Below are 16,486 nucleotides of genomic sequence, written 5' to 3' on the forward strand. Positions count from 1 at the left end.
TAGCAAACCCTGGCTGGTCAGTTTGATTTTTATTAAAAAAAAAAATATATATATATGTATGGCAGACTACTTTAAAGATTGCACTTCTCTCCTGCAAAAAAACACAACTTCCTTCTGATATAGGATTTTCTTTTACAAGCAAGTCCAGTTGAAAGTCCATCTGCAAATATTCTTTGTTTTTTCCTCCTTTACTTGATACAAATGACAGTACTTATGGAATTTTGATGAAAAAATCTGGTGAAAATGAACCCAACAACTTAAATAGAAGAATATGCTTTAGTGGGGCAGGGGAAAGAGGATAGAGAGAATAAGGGTCTGTGGGTGAAAAATACGTGATACCTCTTCTTTTCCAAATTAAGTTCTGCCCATCATCTTACTCAAGTTTTCACATCTCAAACTATCATTCTTCATAATGTTAGAAAAGGATAATTTTTGGTTACAGGAAATCAAATTATACATGAAAAATCATTTAACAGTAGGGAGAAATGTATAGAATTAAGAATTATGAAGGAACATTTATAGGTGATAATTTAGAAGCAGTGACTTATCTATAAGTGAACTAAATGATAACTATTTCTAAAAAGTTGCAAGGTTACTGAAAATAACCTGTACAGAAAATTTCTGTACCTATGTAGAAGGCATTTCTTAGTTGCTCAGTCGTGTCCGACTCTTTGCTTCCCCATGGGCTATACGGTCCATGAAATTTTCCAGGCCAGAATACTGGAGTGGGTAGCCTTTCCCTTCTCCAGGGAATCTTCCTAAGCCAGGGATCGAACCCAGGTTCCTGCATTGCTGGTGGATTCTTTACCAGCTGAGGCATGGGGAAGACCTTGTATGAAATTATGTCATTATAAATGTAAGCTGATAATTGTATGACTGTAAAATATAACTAATGGACTGAATCCTATTTCCAATGGACAGATGGGATTATTTATAGAATTTCCATAGTGATTCAAAACATCCTTCCTCACCCCGAGGTGAAGGTACAGAGCAAGGTGGCAGAATGGGTAAGTGGATTGTAAAATTTCTGTTTGGGGGCTTTAAACTAATCTCTGGGAATCTGGGAAACACTCTGCTGTCTAACTGAACCCACAGATCATACTGAAATAAAGATACTGTTCATTATAAATGTATGGAAGTGTAAGTGAAGTATTGCACCTTTGAATAGAAAGTGAGGTATAGTTGAATAAAGGACAAGAAAGTGAGCCTAATGGGCTATTATGTCAAATAAGAAAAGAACAGCACAAATGGAGAAGTATTTTGACAGGTATCTTTATTTACGGTAATAGTTGTACATTTTTAGCACTGTTTTTGAGTCTTTGATTAAAAAACCAAGTGTATAAAAAGTGTATCATGAATATCTTCCACCCATCCTTGACACTCACCTGCCTGGAAACCAACTGATCTGCTTGAAAATCACTGTGAATTTTTCTTGTTTTTTTTTCCCAAGAATTTGTGAATGTAAAAGAAAATGACTATACATTCTTATGTTTTTCTTTTTACATTAAAAATAGAATATTGTACACACCATTCTACACTGTACTAGATATTTGGGTTATAATTTATTTAACCAGTATTCTACTGGTGGAAATTTGGGTAATTTCTAATTTAAAAAACTGAACATTTTATTTTATTATTTTATAAATGCATGTTACATATATATATACATTATATAAATATATAAATACATTTTATAAATACATGTTAATGATTTTTTCCTTCTCTGATATAATATCAAAAATTTAATTTCCCATAGGTTTATATTTTTTATTATTTTATTTCCTATCTACAGCATACTTTGGGACCCTGTACTGCTTTTATTTACTACTACAGTTCAGACAATTTTTGTGGAAAAAGTAATTTGTCATTTAGGTATACATTCTGAAGTAAGAAAAATGGGTTTCTTATGTGGTAGGGCATATACCAAGGCCGCATTTCTAATACATGTGGCCTCGGTAGCAAAAAAATGTTACACCATACACTGAGAGATAGTGATGATAATACTTTATATATTTATAACTATATATACTTTCTTCGGATATATGTGTATGTATATATGGTTGAAGAATGGTAGGAAGACATAGTTTTATTTTTAAAGGCTGTACTCTTTGCAACAAGTTACCCACAGAAAACAAAAGTATGTAATTAACAGCTCTGTTACAAAAATTGAGGCGGGGGAGTAAAATCCAGTGGAAATCCCATACTGTCAACTTTCTGGAATGACATATTAACCTTAGTAGCTAATTCAAACACTAGATGTATTGAATTTCTAAATGGAGAGAGGGCTTTACTGAATGAGTTTAATCTTGCATCCCATTTTCTTTCACATTCTTCTTTCTGCTTTTTTAAAGTCAGAATGTTTTCAAAAGATAAAGTTTTAAAATTTATTGTATTGAAGTATAGTTGATTTTCAATGTTGTGTTAGTCAAAAGATAGAATTCTTTATTCTCATTCTCAAATGAACCACTTCTAATGTTATTAATTCTGTAAATCAGCATCCATTGGGGAGTTTATGCTTTAGGCAAGGTATAATTTTACATTTGTATTTATTTCATGCATGGTTTTCAACATAGCATCGTTTTTCTTCTGAAACTAAACTTAAATGGACATTTCTCCTTAAGACGTAAGATACAAAAGCAGGTGTTTGGTAATAGAGAAAGTATAAGTGGTGTCCCTATTTCATATTATTACTATGTACAATTTAAAAATAATTTAATGCTTCTTTCCAGAATTTCCTAGAATTTACATTCAATTAAAAAATGCTCACAAGGAAGGCTAAATGTGTGTATGAAGTGAAGTGAAATGAAGTGAAGTGGCTGTCGTGTCCGACTCTTTGCGACCCCGTGGACTGTAGCCTACCAGGCTCCTCCATCCCTAGGATTCTCCAAGCAGGAATACTGGAGTGGGTTGCCATTTCCTTCTCCAGGAGATCTTCCCAACCCAGGGATCAAACCTGGGTCTCCCGTATTGCAGGCAGACGCTTTACCATCTGAGCCAAACAAGACCTAAAAACTCATTGGAGGTGATATATAAATAAGAGAATTTCATGTCAGTAAAGAAATCAAAATATTTTGTGATTGTATTGGACATATGGAAAGTTTTGTTTTTTGTTTTTTGTTTTTTTTCATGGAGAGGAATCCCTTGCTTCATTAAAAAGTTTAGTGCTGAGACCCATAAAAATTGTTAAATGACCACATAATTATCAATAACAATTCTCCATAATGTTGATCTTTGTTTTTAAAGGTCTATATTGTTAATTTGTCATTTTTCTTACTACTGATATTCTTATAAGATGATAATTGCTAGAAAAACATGTGTTAATGCACCTCGGTGTTTGTTGAATGAAGAACGTGGAAGGTGTGTATTGTGCTAGTGTTTCCTGTGTACTCTATTGTGGATAAGTTCTCAGTGTTACAGCTGACTTGAAAGCCCATTATAGAGAAAGCCCTAATAATACAGGCTAAAGAGGAAAGTATAATGTTTCCATTCAGATAGACTTGGGTTCCAGTCTGGGATCTGTTACTTCTTGGTTGCAGCTGGGTGAGCTATTTCATCTCCGTGAAGCTTAGTTTCTTCGTGTAATGGGTGGGAGGATAGTGCAGATAATACCTATCTCATTAGCTGTTGTGAGAATGAAAGAAAAAACATTGGCAAATTTCTTGGCATACAGTGCCTCAGTAACTGTTATCTGTACCTTTCTTTCATTCCTTTAGCTCTTTGGAATTTTCCCAGAGTCTTATTCTAATAACAATTAAGGGGAGAGAAGAAACTGGATTTAAGGTTCTTTTTTTTTAAGTGTTAATTCAAACTCACCATTTCCATTGTATTTTCAGCTCAATTCAACTTTCCAGAATTGGAACTACACTGTTTATGTGGTTAATATCAGGTAAGTGACAGAATAAATTGAGAAATAGAAAGTAGTGTCTAGGGGACTTGCCTGGAGGCCAGTGGTTAAGACTCTCTGCTTCCACTGCAAGGGGCACAGGTTCGATTCCTGTTAGAGAAACTAAGATCCCACGCGCTGCAAGGTATAGCAACTTCCCCTTTCCCTCCACCTGCCACATGCAAATAAACAGGAGTGTCTAATTTACTACTACTCTCTCTCTGTGGTTATACCTACACACACATACACATGAAAATACGGAAATACACACTATACTCATAATCTTTCTAAATAACTCTATATATTATATCATTGCTTTGCACAAAAAGCTTCAATAGTGCAGTAATGGTTTAAAAAATTTTTGATTGTAGATCCCAATCATTTTTTAAAAATTTAGCTTGTACTCCCAAAATATATTTGTAATTTTAAATAAATTTTATGTATGCATGTGTGTACGTGTATATTACTTAACCAATATATGTTATCATGTAATATAAATAGAAATTAGTTGCTTCTCACACACCAGTAGATCATCAAGAGCACTCCCTGGTTTGCATGCACCTGTTTGAAGACCATTTTTTCTATAAAATAAGACATCTACAGTGTGATTGCAACCTAGCTTTTCAAAATTAACTTTCACTAATCTTCTATTTAAATACTCCATGAATCTCTAGCAGAAGAGATTTTCTACCTGTGTTATCTACCTGTCTTCCTCTGCACCTTGATTTTATCGTTTTACAGTTTCTAAAGTGTATTTGTGCTGTTCTTTACTTAGTCACTCAGTCATGTCCGACTCTTTGCAACCCCATGGACTATAGCCCACCAGGCTCCTCTGTCCATGGGATTCTCCAGGCAAGAATACTGGAGTGGGTTGCCATGTCCTCTTCCAGGGGATCTTCCCAACCCAGGGATCAAAGCCAGGTCTCATTTAGTATCCGAGCCACCAGGGAAGCCTTAAACATGTCTATGAACCTGAGATATATCGATAATGTATCTCACAGAAAAGAGGATCAAAGGGTGAAATTAGTTCAGGAGCAAGTTTCTGTATAATCTGAGCATCTCAGGTTCTCTTACGTACTGATATGCATTATGAAATCTTCGAAAGAGAGAGAAGTCATATAGTTCCAAGTTTTATTTGGCCAAGGAGCTGATTTGTCTCAGGCTTAAGAAGGAACTAGGACTTCTAAAGACACATTTGCTAACACTGGCTTACAGTGTTAGCTTAACATCCTCTCTGCCTCTTTCCTCTCACCTCCTCAAGTTTTGTTGCTGATCATGCAGCGGATGAGGTTGATAATGAATATGCACACGTGCATGCGAAAGTCGCTTCAGTCGAGTCTGACTCTTTGCGACCCTGTGGACCATAGCCCGCCAGGCTCCTCTGTCTATGGGGATTCTCCAAGCAAGAATACTGCAGTGGGTTGCTGTGCCTTCCTCCAGGGGATCTTTGTGACCCAGGGATCAAACCCTTGTCTCTTACATCTCCTGCATTGACAAGCGGGTTCTTTATCCCTAGTGCCACCTGGGAAACCCTGATAATGACATATCTGTTTGTATTCACAGTTTTCACCTGAGCACTGAAGAGGACAAGATTAAAGTGAGGAGAAGCGTTGTGACTGACCAAAGGTAACGCTGACAAGGTTTCGTAGAAAGTGTGACACCTTTTCTTGTGTTCTCTGTTTTGAATGTCCTGTAGAGAAATAAAATCAAGGAGGTAGGAGAGAAATGTTTATTTTGAGTAGCACATTTAAATTATTTCTTTAGCCCTAATGAACAAATCTTCCTTTTTTCCTATAGTGAAAACTAATATAAGCCGACTCAGTAGAAATATACATCTGATAAAAAAATAATTCAGAATTGGAACATTTATTATTTTTAGTATTGATAATTCCAGTTTATGATAACCTATTACTTGTTATTTGAAATTTCATAGACCTTCAAAAAAGAAAAAATAATTATAGTGTTATTTTAAGTAAAGTACTTATGTACAGTAGCATCTAATAATATGGGTAATAGGTGCTGAAATATTTTCAGCATTCAAAGCCATCAGCTAATTTTCTGAAGTCTTCATTTTTAAATTTATATCAAGGTCATGACTTAAGCAAGCAGGTAATTTAATAGATATGTTCATCATATAAAAATAGTGGGCATTTAAAAACCAACTGTTCAAGAGTGCTATGTAGTAAAAAAAACAATGTAAACTCCCAAGGAAAATACATGAAGTCGTGTCAGGTCGTATACTGCATCTCCACAGAATAAAAAAAGTCAGCTGAAATGCAAAAGTTTACATCTCTTACTCAGTTTCAATTGACTGAATTGATATGTGTATTTACAACTATAGAGATGGAATATATTTCTTTCCAGGTCATATATTCTTATAAGAGAAGCTAGTAATAAAATTTCATATGAGAGTTGACCAGAGAGTTTTCTTATTTTTTTCTTTTTCTATTCAGAAAAATACATTAGAAAAACACACGTTTCTCTATGCATTAGAAAAACACATGTCTTTAAGATTATATTTCAAATTTACCATTTCTGTGTATGTTCAACAGACTGGATTGGACCATCTGATTAGGGAAAGTTATTGTTTATTTTCTAGAATTGTTCCTTTTTCTTTATGATCTGAAGATCAGAGTAATGTATTTAATGTATCTTAACATTATCTTCTTGATGGTACCAGGATTTTTCTCCTTGATTTAGCCAAATAAATTCTTCTCCAAACCTTACTGCTAGATCATATTGAACCTGGAATAATGGATCCACAATTATCTGGGTAACTTTGCTGGACACTCTGTCTTGCAGTCGGAGCAGCCCTAGTTCAAAGTGTCTCCAATGCTATACCCTCTTCAAAGGACTCAAACTCATATTCTAATAATGCAATTTGATGAGAACAACCAAATAAAACATTTTCCAGAAGTATAAAATATATTAAACTCATGCCCTTTGAAAGCATTATCACCCTCCTCCTGACCACCTTTATAACCTTCATCACAGCATCTCCTTGGAAACTTCATGTTTCCAAGCACGGTCTTATTCATTGGCTCATTTGCTTCTCTCTACCAGTTACCCCCGACATAGATAAGGTAGGTAACGTCCTGCCCTTTCAACCAATGACAAAACTAAGACCACATAAATTGCCCAACATCAACCAGCCAATGTGAGAAGCCAAGATTTCTGACTTCATACTCCCATGCTCTGGTCCCATTTACTGTGATTCTTCTATTCCCTGATGATACTAAAATCAGTCATCATGAGTATATGTCCACGCCTTAGAAACTCTTGTTGGAAAGACATTTAAATTCGTGGAATCTCAGTTTCCTGTCTGTAACGCCAATGGGTAATTTTATAAAAAATTATAGGGAGAATGAACTTAGAGTGTATATGGGAAAATCCGTACATTTTGTTTTTCTTTGGTATGAGCTTCTGGCATTGCTTTAAAATTTGTTCTTACCATCTTTATCTCCATCTTTCCTTTCTGCTCTCTGTTGCTTTTATGCTCATGGATGAACCTTTGTGATCTCTCATAGGTTTTCTCAAAGTTACAATCTACTAGTCTTACACATACTCTTTTTTTCCCCAACCTTTCCTTTCAATTGAACTGTAACACCTAACACAAACCCTAGCTTTAGATAATGCTATCATAATCTATTGCCTAGACAGACAGGAAACCAGAGCCACAGAGACTGATTTATTCAATTAAAGAATGACTGATAGTAACAACAGATAGAACTGGATTTTGCAGAACTGTAAAATAGTTTCAGTTTCCAGGATGAGAGAGGGAAACAACACAGATAAGAAGTGAAAATGCATAGTCATTCTTGAATTGCTGAATTTGGGTCAGTACCATCCAAAACGTACTGTTTTCTCAATATTCAAGGAAAATAAAAGTTCACATTGCCAGCTCTTAAGTTCTCAGTTACTGGAGTGGCGAAGTTTAGCATCCAATAATAATTTAATCAAGGGATACTTTTTTTTTAATAGGTCATTTAAAAATTATTATAACAGTTCAACATTATATTCACATCTGTGTTTTTCTCATCCTAAAATATGACTCCTATATGAACAGTAAGCAGTAAGTGATTTTAGAGATAAATAGCTCTTCAGAGTAAACTATGAGAATTGTGAAGCACAGATATTTAGGGGGAAAATAGGGCTATTTTAAAATTTCACCTAATGTTGAATATTAAAGATTTCAGTTATTTTTCTTCTTTTTAGCGTCACAAATATGTTACTACTTTATTTCATTTATGTTGATACCCATAGTATTTCATAAATCAAATATGCCACTGCCTCTCCTCTGAGGACTTCATAGTTATTTCAGAAACAATGCTACTGGGTTCACTTTGGCATCTTTTGCTTTCCCTTTTGACTGTGTGTGTGATTGCAAGTGAACAGGAAATTATATTACTTTAAATTGTAGAACCAGAGTTTTGGTAGGTGTTTTAGGATATATATCTCTGCTTCCCATAGAGATGCTTTCTTTTTAAAGACAAGCCAGTTCAAGCAATATATAAACTTCTTCAGTAACATGCCAGCCAATTACTGAGTGAATTTCAAGTACTTATTTTGTAACTTTTCAGTGTACAGAGTACTAGTAAATGATTCATGGAGATAGAAAAGCATTTTATCACAATTCTGGAGAAACTTGCAACATATTAGTAAATAATAATAGTAATTTAAAAGTTAATTGTCTAATCAGATTAGTTAAAATTCTAATTTTTCTTAAATAACTTTGTTTTTGACTGTAAAGAAACAGTATAGAATTAACCACAAATATGACTCTTTCTTGCATGTATGCTATAAAATATTAAATATTTATTAAAAGAAATGGGGTAATAAGATAGATAATACATGCAGTATTCTTTAAAATGTTCATATTGAGATTTTTTAAGGTTACAAGTTTTAAACACTTTTTTAGCATTATAATTTTACAGGGACAGAAGTCTTTGAATGCTTTGATGTATTTCTTAAATCTCAACATTTCACAGTTACCCTCTTACTACCATATGCAAATGTTCTGTTTTTCCACCAAAAAATGATCTGACTGGTCAGCAACGGCAACAACAATTCTATCTGAATTGTTTTCCTAGGTTGGTGATTTTGGCCCTTTTGGTTTATAATGCTACCAACAATCCCACTTTAGAAGGAAGAACCATTCAGCAGAAGCTTTTAAGAAATAATGAGTCCCTGGATGAGGGCTTGAGGCTACATACAGTGAATGTGAGACAACTGGGTAAGTGCCTTTAATTGTTTTATTATATGTATTTATGTGACTATAGAACAGGTTAAGTTGAAACAAAATCGACAAAAATATTCTTCCTTTGTGTGTTTACTTATTTAAAGCTATTTTTCTGATGATGTTGGTGACATTTTTAACAAATGCGTGACAAGGTTAGCATAAAAGACAGCACCTTGATACCTATGAATCCAAGGGAATGAAAGAGGCAGATGGAATTTGATACCCTATTTTAAGAACCTGTTGTAAAAATACTAAGAATATGAGCAAAATCCCAAGATAACCTTGACCAGAGTTGGCTTCAACTTTAGGAATAAAGAGAGTGTGTGTATGTGCATATGGGATCTCCAATAAAGTAAATCTTATAAAAGACAATTTCTTGTTATGAAACACCCTCTTCTCTTATGTTCTCTGTCTCTGTTAATGATACCACCATCTATGCAGGAATAGACCAAAAATTTGGGAATTATCCCAAACCCAGATTGCTTTTGTCATGCAAGTGTATGTTCCTCGATTCTTTGTCTCGTCACAACAAAGATTTGGAGTGACGGACATTAAAGCCCCCTCAGCGTATCACAGCTCTCAGGTCTCGGATAGACCGTGTTATAGCTCTCAGGTCTCGAATGGACTGTGTTATAGCTCTTAGACAAATCAGTGTTACAGCTCAGTGTTACGGCTCTATTTTATTTAGAAGATAGCAGGGAAATCCATCTTCGAGGCGTGAGGGCACGTTGATCTAAAGACACGAGGAGAAGAGCGCCCCAGCGCGCGGGAGAGAGAGAGAGAGCTGGCTCAGGCTCCTCTATATGTTTCTCTCTCCCTGGGCCTGTCCTATGTAAATTGGGCCGGCCAGGAGTGTTGTTTGTTTTACCTGAGGTCCTCACTCCGGTCCTCGGACCTTCTTTTGTTTCATTTTCGCGGGCTTTTCCCTTCCTTGTCTGTGGCCACCACCATTTTGGACTCCTTCTCCCTGTTCTACCTGCCTAACCGTTTCCTACCTGGACGCCACTCACATCCTAACCTCCAGCCACAGGCGTGGTGCCACCAGCACTTCCCCAGACGTGCTGTGCTCTTTTCTTTCTTTGCCCACATTTCTTTCCTCCCCTCTCACTGCCCACCTGATGATCACCTACATGGTATGAAGGACAGCCCAAAGTCACCTCTTCTGTGAAGCCTTTTCTAACATCATTATGTACAAATAGCTATCACTGCCTGGGAGCCTCCACCTCGTGCTGTCCACAGACCTAAAGTACCATCCATATAGAAAACTTGAATTTGACTGGACTTGTTTGTGTTCTCGTATATATTTCCTTTAACCAGAAATTTCCTCTGGCTTGAGAATACATCTTATTTTTCTCTTAACACTCTCACTTCCCACCTCCTTCCCAGCAACCAGCACATTCCTGAGCATTTAAATGCATGAATAAATAAATGAATGCCCCTTGATGGGCATCTTTGAGAAAAATAAATGGATCAAAAACATGGATAACAAAAAGTAAAGCAGTCGTTCTAATGTTATGATGACAGCTAATTAGGTGAATTAGTAGAGCTCAAAAGAAAGGGAAACTTTGACACATTTCCTTAGACACACACTTAGGAAGTTGAAGTGAGTGAAGCAGATATTCCTCAGCCTCTAAAAGCATGATTATGACTGCAGCCAGAATCGCAGTGCAACAAGGAAGCAGGCATCCTTGCTTCTCTGAGGAAACCCTCATCTCTAATGTGTCAGCATACACAGTCTCCATGGGGTCTGCATCTGTAGTTCAACCAACCTTGGATTGACAATATTTGGGAGGAAAAATTCAGACAGTTCCAGAAAGCAAAACTTGAATTTGCCGTGCCTGGCCAACTGTTTACCTAGTGTATGCATTGTATTTAAAACTATGTACATAGCATTTACACTGTATTTATTATTGTAAGTAATCTAGTGATGATATAAAGTATACAGGAGGATGTACGTAGGTTGTTGCAAATGTTACTACATTTTACACAAGGGAAATGAGCTTTCTCAGGTATCAGTATACTGGCAGGGAGAGGAATGTGTTTTCTGGAACCAGTGCTCGAGGATACAGGGGGATGAGTAGAATACAAAGGCTCCCCTTTCACACATAGGGGTCTCCACAGAAGAAGGAGCTTAATGAATGTAGTTTGTGTGTGACAAAGGAGCCCATGTGGACCAGCCTTATCTCTGTTCCTCAGAGGTTGGGGAATCCCTGAACAGCTCTCTCTGCACACTTGGATGTGTAATTTATACCACTTAGAGCTTCCCATGGAGAAGGCAATGGCACCCCACTCCGGTACTCTTGCCTGGAAAATCCCATGCACGGAGGAGCCTGGTTGCAGTCCATGGGGTCGCTAGGAGTCGGACACGACTGAGCAACTTCACTTTCACTTTTCACTTTCATGCATTGGAGATGGAAATGGCAACCCACTCCAGTGTTCTTGCCTGGAGAATCCCCGGGATGGGGGAGCCTGGTGGGCTGCCATCTATGGGGTCGCACAGAGTCGGACACGACTGAAGTAACTTAGCAGCAGAGCTTCCCAAGTGGTGCTTGTGATAAATAATCTGCCTGCCAGTGCAGGAGTTCGATCCCTGGGTTGGGAAGATCCCCTGGAGGAGGAAACGACCACCCACTCCAGTATTCTTGCTTGGAAAATTCCATGGGCAGAGGAACCTGGCAGGCTACAGTCCGTGGAGCCACAAAGAGTCAGGACTGAGCACGATGCTACTATACCACTTAAATTCCATATTGTATTGTTATTCTGTAGAAAGTGAAGTGAAGTCACTCAGTCGGCTCTTTGTGATCCCTTGGACTGTAACCTACCACACTCCTCTGTCCATGGGATTTTCCAGGCAAGAATACTGCAGTGAGTTGCCATTTCCTTCTCCAGAGGATCTTCCTGACCCAGGGATCTAACCCAGGTCTCCCGCATTATAGACAGACGCTTTATTGTCTGAGCCACCAGGGAAATCCTTAGGGCTTCCCTGATAGCTCAGTTGGTAGAGAATCTGCCTGCAATGCAGGAGACCCTAGTTCGATTCCTGGGTCGGGAAGATCTTCTGGAGAAGGGATAGGTTACCCACTTCAGTATTGTTGGGCTTCCCTTGTGGCTCAGCTGGTAAAGAATCCACCTGCAATGCAGCAGACCTTGCTTCTATAGAAAAATTTCTACCAATTGGGAAAAGAAAAGCTCAGAATATAGATAGAAAAGTTATTTAAATGTTCAACTGGTAACTACTCTACTGGTTTCCGGTAGTCTTTGTGTAACTTGCTATTTTTCAGTACTGAAATATGAGATTTTGTTGTTATCGATATAGTGATTTTATTTTTATATTTTTAAAGTGTAAAGTCTGAGTTATTTATGTCATAGCTCTCACTCAGACAGTTTTTAGACAATAAGTGGGATGATTTGAGGTGAAGGTGTGTGTGCAAGATGTGTGGCCTACAGCTATCTTCTTGCCATTCCCCCAGCAAATTGCCAGATGAAACATGCTTTCAGAGCAATCAGAAGTTGTTTCTATAAAACGTGCTGGCAACTCAACAGCAACACTGTTGAGGCACTATTTTATAGGCTTTTTCTTTGAAACAAATTAAATTACATTTTGAATTTTTCAGGATAGCTTTCATTTTATGTCAGTTTTTTTCATTTCCCAATAAATCTGGTTTACTAGGGGCTTCCCTCGTGGCTCAGTGGTAAAGAATCCACCAGCCACTGCAGGAGAAGATCTCCTGAAGGAGGAAATGGCAACCCACTCCAGTATTCTTGCCCGGAGAAGTCCATAGATAGAGCAGCCTGGCAGGCTATACTCCATGGGGTCGCAAAAGAGCTGGACATGACTTAGCAACTAAACAACAACTATTTAATAGTTTTATCTACAAACGGACTTATGTTGGAGTAATATTGTCTGATTCATTTTTATACTTGCATAAGTATATGTTTTTATTTGATGATTTTTAAGATACAGTCTTAAATATGAAATGCAGCTAATGTTTATTTTTCATAGCTTCTAAACTTTTATAAATCCTGAACATAAAAACCTGTTATTTTAGTATTGCATGGAATAAATACCTAATTACCAACATTGTTGTTTTGCTCTCATCTTGCATGTCTAATTTCAAGAAATAGATTAATATTTCTCATGTTGGGTCTTATTTTCACATAGGTATATGTCACTCTGTTGAGGAACCCAAAGGCTATAAATGGCCAAGCATCCAACCTTCTGAATACAGAATGCCCTGTCCAGAGAAACAGGGCTTCTCTGCTTCACGAACATGGTAATACTTTCTTAACTCTTGCCAGCAAACTCCATGTACCTGCTTTCCAGAGTTATAGGCGCTGTTCCATAGATCCCATGCAGTGTATATTAATAGGAAAGAAGGACAGGAATCTCTTTGTACGTCAAATCCATGTGAGGTAAAGATGAGGAAGGTAGGTTACCAAGAAAAGCAATTTTTTCTCTTTAAGCAACATGCTAATTTAGCCTTCTTCAAAGAAAGATGGAGCAATTTGAAAACCAGAGGGAAGTTCTAGAGCAAAGTTGGTGAACAGAACCAGCATATACGTGATATGACATGAATATACATGACATGACATGACATACATTTACATGACATGACTTGCATATTCGTGACATGACATGCGGAGTCTTTTTAAATCTTTGGAGTAGTCATCACTGGAGGGTAAAAGAGAAATCAAAAAGAAGAAAGACAAGATCCAGGTTAGGGCAGTCTGCTAGTGGAGACTGGCAGGGTGTGGATTTTTCTCTGATTGTTGAATGGAAACCTCAGACAGGTTAACAGAGGATTCACTGAATAAGTCAAATCCAGTTCCTCACCCTCCACCCCACCTTCAGTGAGAATTTTCTTGCAGGGAAATTCAGACACTGAAACTGCCCGTGTAGAAATACTTTGCCACCACTGCTGGGTTTGACAAGTGGTGGAGAGGAAAGAAAGGGACTTGGCTTTGGATTGTGGTTCTGCCTCTTCCTGCCTTGGAAAAGTCCTTGATTTATCTAAGTCTGTTTCCTCATCTATGAAACATGGATTGTAATCTGCTTTACAGAGTTATGTGAAATCAAAATGAGATTTTATCTAGAACGTTCTTAAAGTGATGCTTGATCCATGTTAACAACTATGCTTTTAACTTTAGTAACCTGATGGAGCCTACGCTAGGATATAGGCTACTGCTAGTATTTTTTTTCCCCTGATGCATGTGCCTGATTTTTTTTCCCCAATAAGAACTTTTAATATGAATTTTATGTCCATTGTTATAGTCTTCAAATGAAACTTACCTAGATATCAAGGGAAATTCTAAAGCTTATTATTAACTACTTTTGTCAGCTATAATGTCATGTCTGTGAAACCTTTTACATTTTTTGTTTTATAGTTATAAAGACTCTGTCAACACTTCTATAGCCTACTGGGGGCCTCCCGATATCTCCAATTGCTCAAGTAAGTGAGAGATGTCTTCAGTTCTCCAAGGCAAAATAAGATGACCTCAAGTTTCAGGGTTTTCATCTTCTTTGGAAGATGTTCTGTTCTGTGGTATCACGTGCTGATACCATTGTGATATTAAAAGCTAAGCAAATGATTTTTTGACTCACTTAAAGTAGAAAATACTGTTTTTGCTCATTCTGACTTTCTGTTATACTTATTCTGTAGTAGATAACAATAGTAAGACAATTTTGGAGAAGAGACTATGTAAATTAAGATTGTGTGTGTGTGTTTTTTTAAGCAGCAAATACATACTTATTTAGTGATTCTGTGGGCATCTCACGTAGAACTATGTGTGAATATTGGTTCCTGCAAGTTATTTACCTAAGCTGCTTATAAGCACAGTTTGTGTCTCACTAAAGAGAGAAATTAGTTTGTGTGTGTAAAGAAATACTGTTGTCCTGTGAAAATCATGCTAAGGGATACACACAGGGAACCTGATTTGCTGCTTTACTGTGAAGTGAAATGTTATACTATGTTTCGGATTTCTAGAACTGCTCAGAATACACACGTAAAACTGTATGTTGTTCTTCTGTCATATTTTTTAGGGGAAGCAAATGAAGTTGCCAATCAGATTTTAAATTTAACCAGTGACGGGCAGACATTAAGCTCCGCCAATATCACCAGCATCGTAGAACAGGTCAAAAGGATTGTAAATAAAGAAGAAAACATTGATATAACGCTTGGCTCAACCTTAATGAATATATTTTCTAATATTTTAACCAGCCCAGACAGCGATTTGCTTGAGTCATCTTCTGAGTAAGTCTGTGTGTTTTTCTTCCAGAGAATAATGTTTATTGGATACAGGTGTTGTTATGTAGTTTCTCAAAAATCTGAATGCTCAGTGCCCAGCTTTCATAATTTAAATCTCTAGAAGATCCACTGATATTTTCCAAATCACTCACAAAATTCTTCAAAATTCTGTTTGTTTTGGGTTTTTTTTGAGAAAATAATTTACAAATTGATTAGGATTGCCCACCTGGCTAGGTAATGTAAATAGTCCCAGAAAGACATTATTGGTATTTCATTTTTTTCATCTGAAAAATGTTAACTGCTGTAAATTCAAAAGATAAATTGTGTATATTTATATATTTAGCATAAATATAATTTTATATTTGGAATATATTATATATATTTTATATATGTATATAAATTTATGACACTACTTTTTGCTTGCAAAGGAGATACTTAGCAAACATTCAGCTCACATCTTTTAGGTATAATGTGGTCATTGCTGTCTACTATTCCATGGACTGTGACACAAAACAGCCACTACTCTGTGACTGTTATACTTCTGAAATGAAAATGCCTAGGGAAGGGTGAAATATACCTATTTTTACATAATTCAATTTATATCCAATTATTTCATTTAATGTGTTAGTATTAAGATATTTGGGCTTCCCAGATGTCTCAGTGGTAAAGAATCTGCCTGCCAGTGAAAGAGATGTAGAGGACGCAGGTTCAATCCCTGGGTCAGGAAGATTCCCTGAAGGAGGGAATGGCAACCCACTTCAGTATTCTTGCCTGGAAAACTGCATGGACAGAGGAGCCTGGTCGGCTGCAGTACATGGGGTCACAAAGAGCAGGACATGACTCAGTAGCTGAGTATGCATGAATACTGAGATATTTTTCCTTTCTATTTTCTTTCAACCAAATTTCTTTGATGAAAATTTTCTTTGTTATAATGCATTCTCTAACTTACCTTATGCAAAAATAATTACAAACTTTTTTTTACAGGGTCTTGCAATTCAAAAAATACTTTTATCATATTATTTCCTTTGATTCTCACTCAGTATAAAGTAAGAAGAGAATTTTTTGCATGAGGAAAGAAAGGCTAAAATACCTAAAACACAGAGTATTTGTTTAGGATAA

At 36.6% G+C, this 16,486-nt stretch overlaps 1 protein-coding gene across 2 annotated transcripts in view; it reads left to right on the forward strand.

Moving 5' to 3' along the window:
* Positions 1–16,486, forward strand: part of ADGRG6 (adhesion G protein-coupled receptor G6) — a 140,849-nt gene that overhangs the window by 81,989 nt on the left and 42,374 nt on the right. For both annotated transcript variants that reach the window (XM_068984880.1, XM_068984881.1), the window contains 7 exons: positions 922–1,007; positions 3,834–3,886; positions 5,447–5,509; positions 8,974–9,116; positions 13,285–13,396; positions 14,508–14,572; positions 15,163–15,373. In XM_068984880.1, coding sequence (XP_068840981.1) covers positions 922–1,007; positions 3,834–3,886; positions 5,447–5,509; positions 8,974–9,116; positions 13,285–13,396; positions 14,508–14,572; positions 15,163–15,373 — 733 coding nt within the window. The remainder of the gene's footprint in view (positions 1–921; positions 1,008–3,833; positions 3,887–5,446; positions 5,510–8,973; positions 9,117–13,284; positions 13,397–14,507; positions 14,573–15,162; positions 15,374–16,486) is intronic.

Source organism: Capricornis sumatraensis, chromosome 13, assembly GCF_032405125.1.
Source record: "Capricornis sumatraensis isolate serow.1 chromosome 13, serow.2, whole genome shotgun sequence".
NCBI classification, from domain to species: Eukaryota; Metazoa; Chordata; class Mammalia; order Artiodactyla; family Bovidae; genus Capricornis; species Capricornis sumatraensis.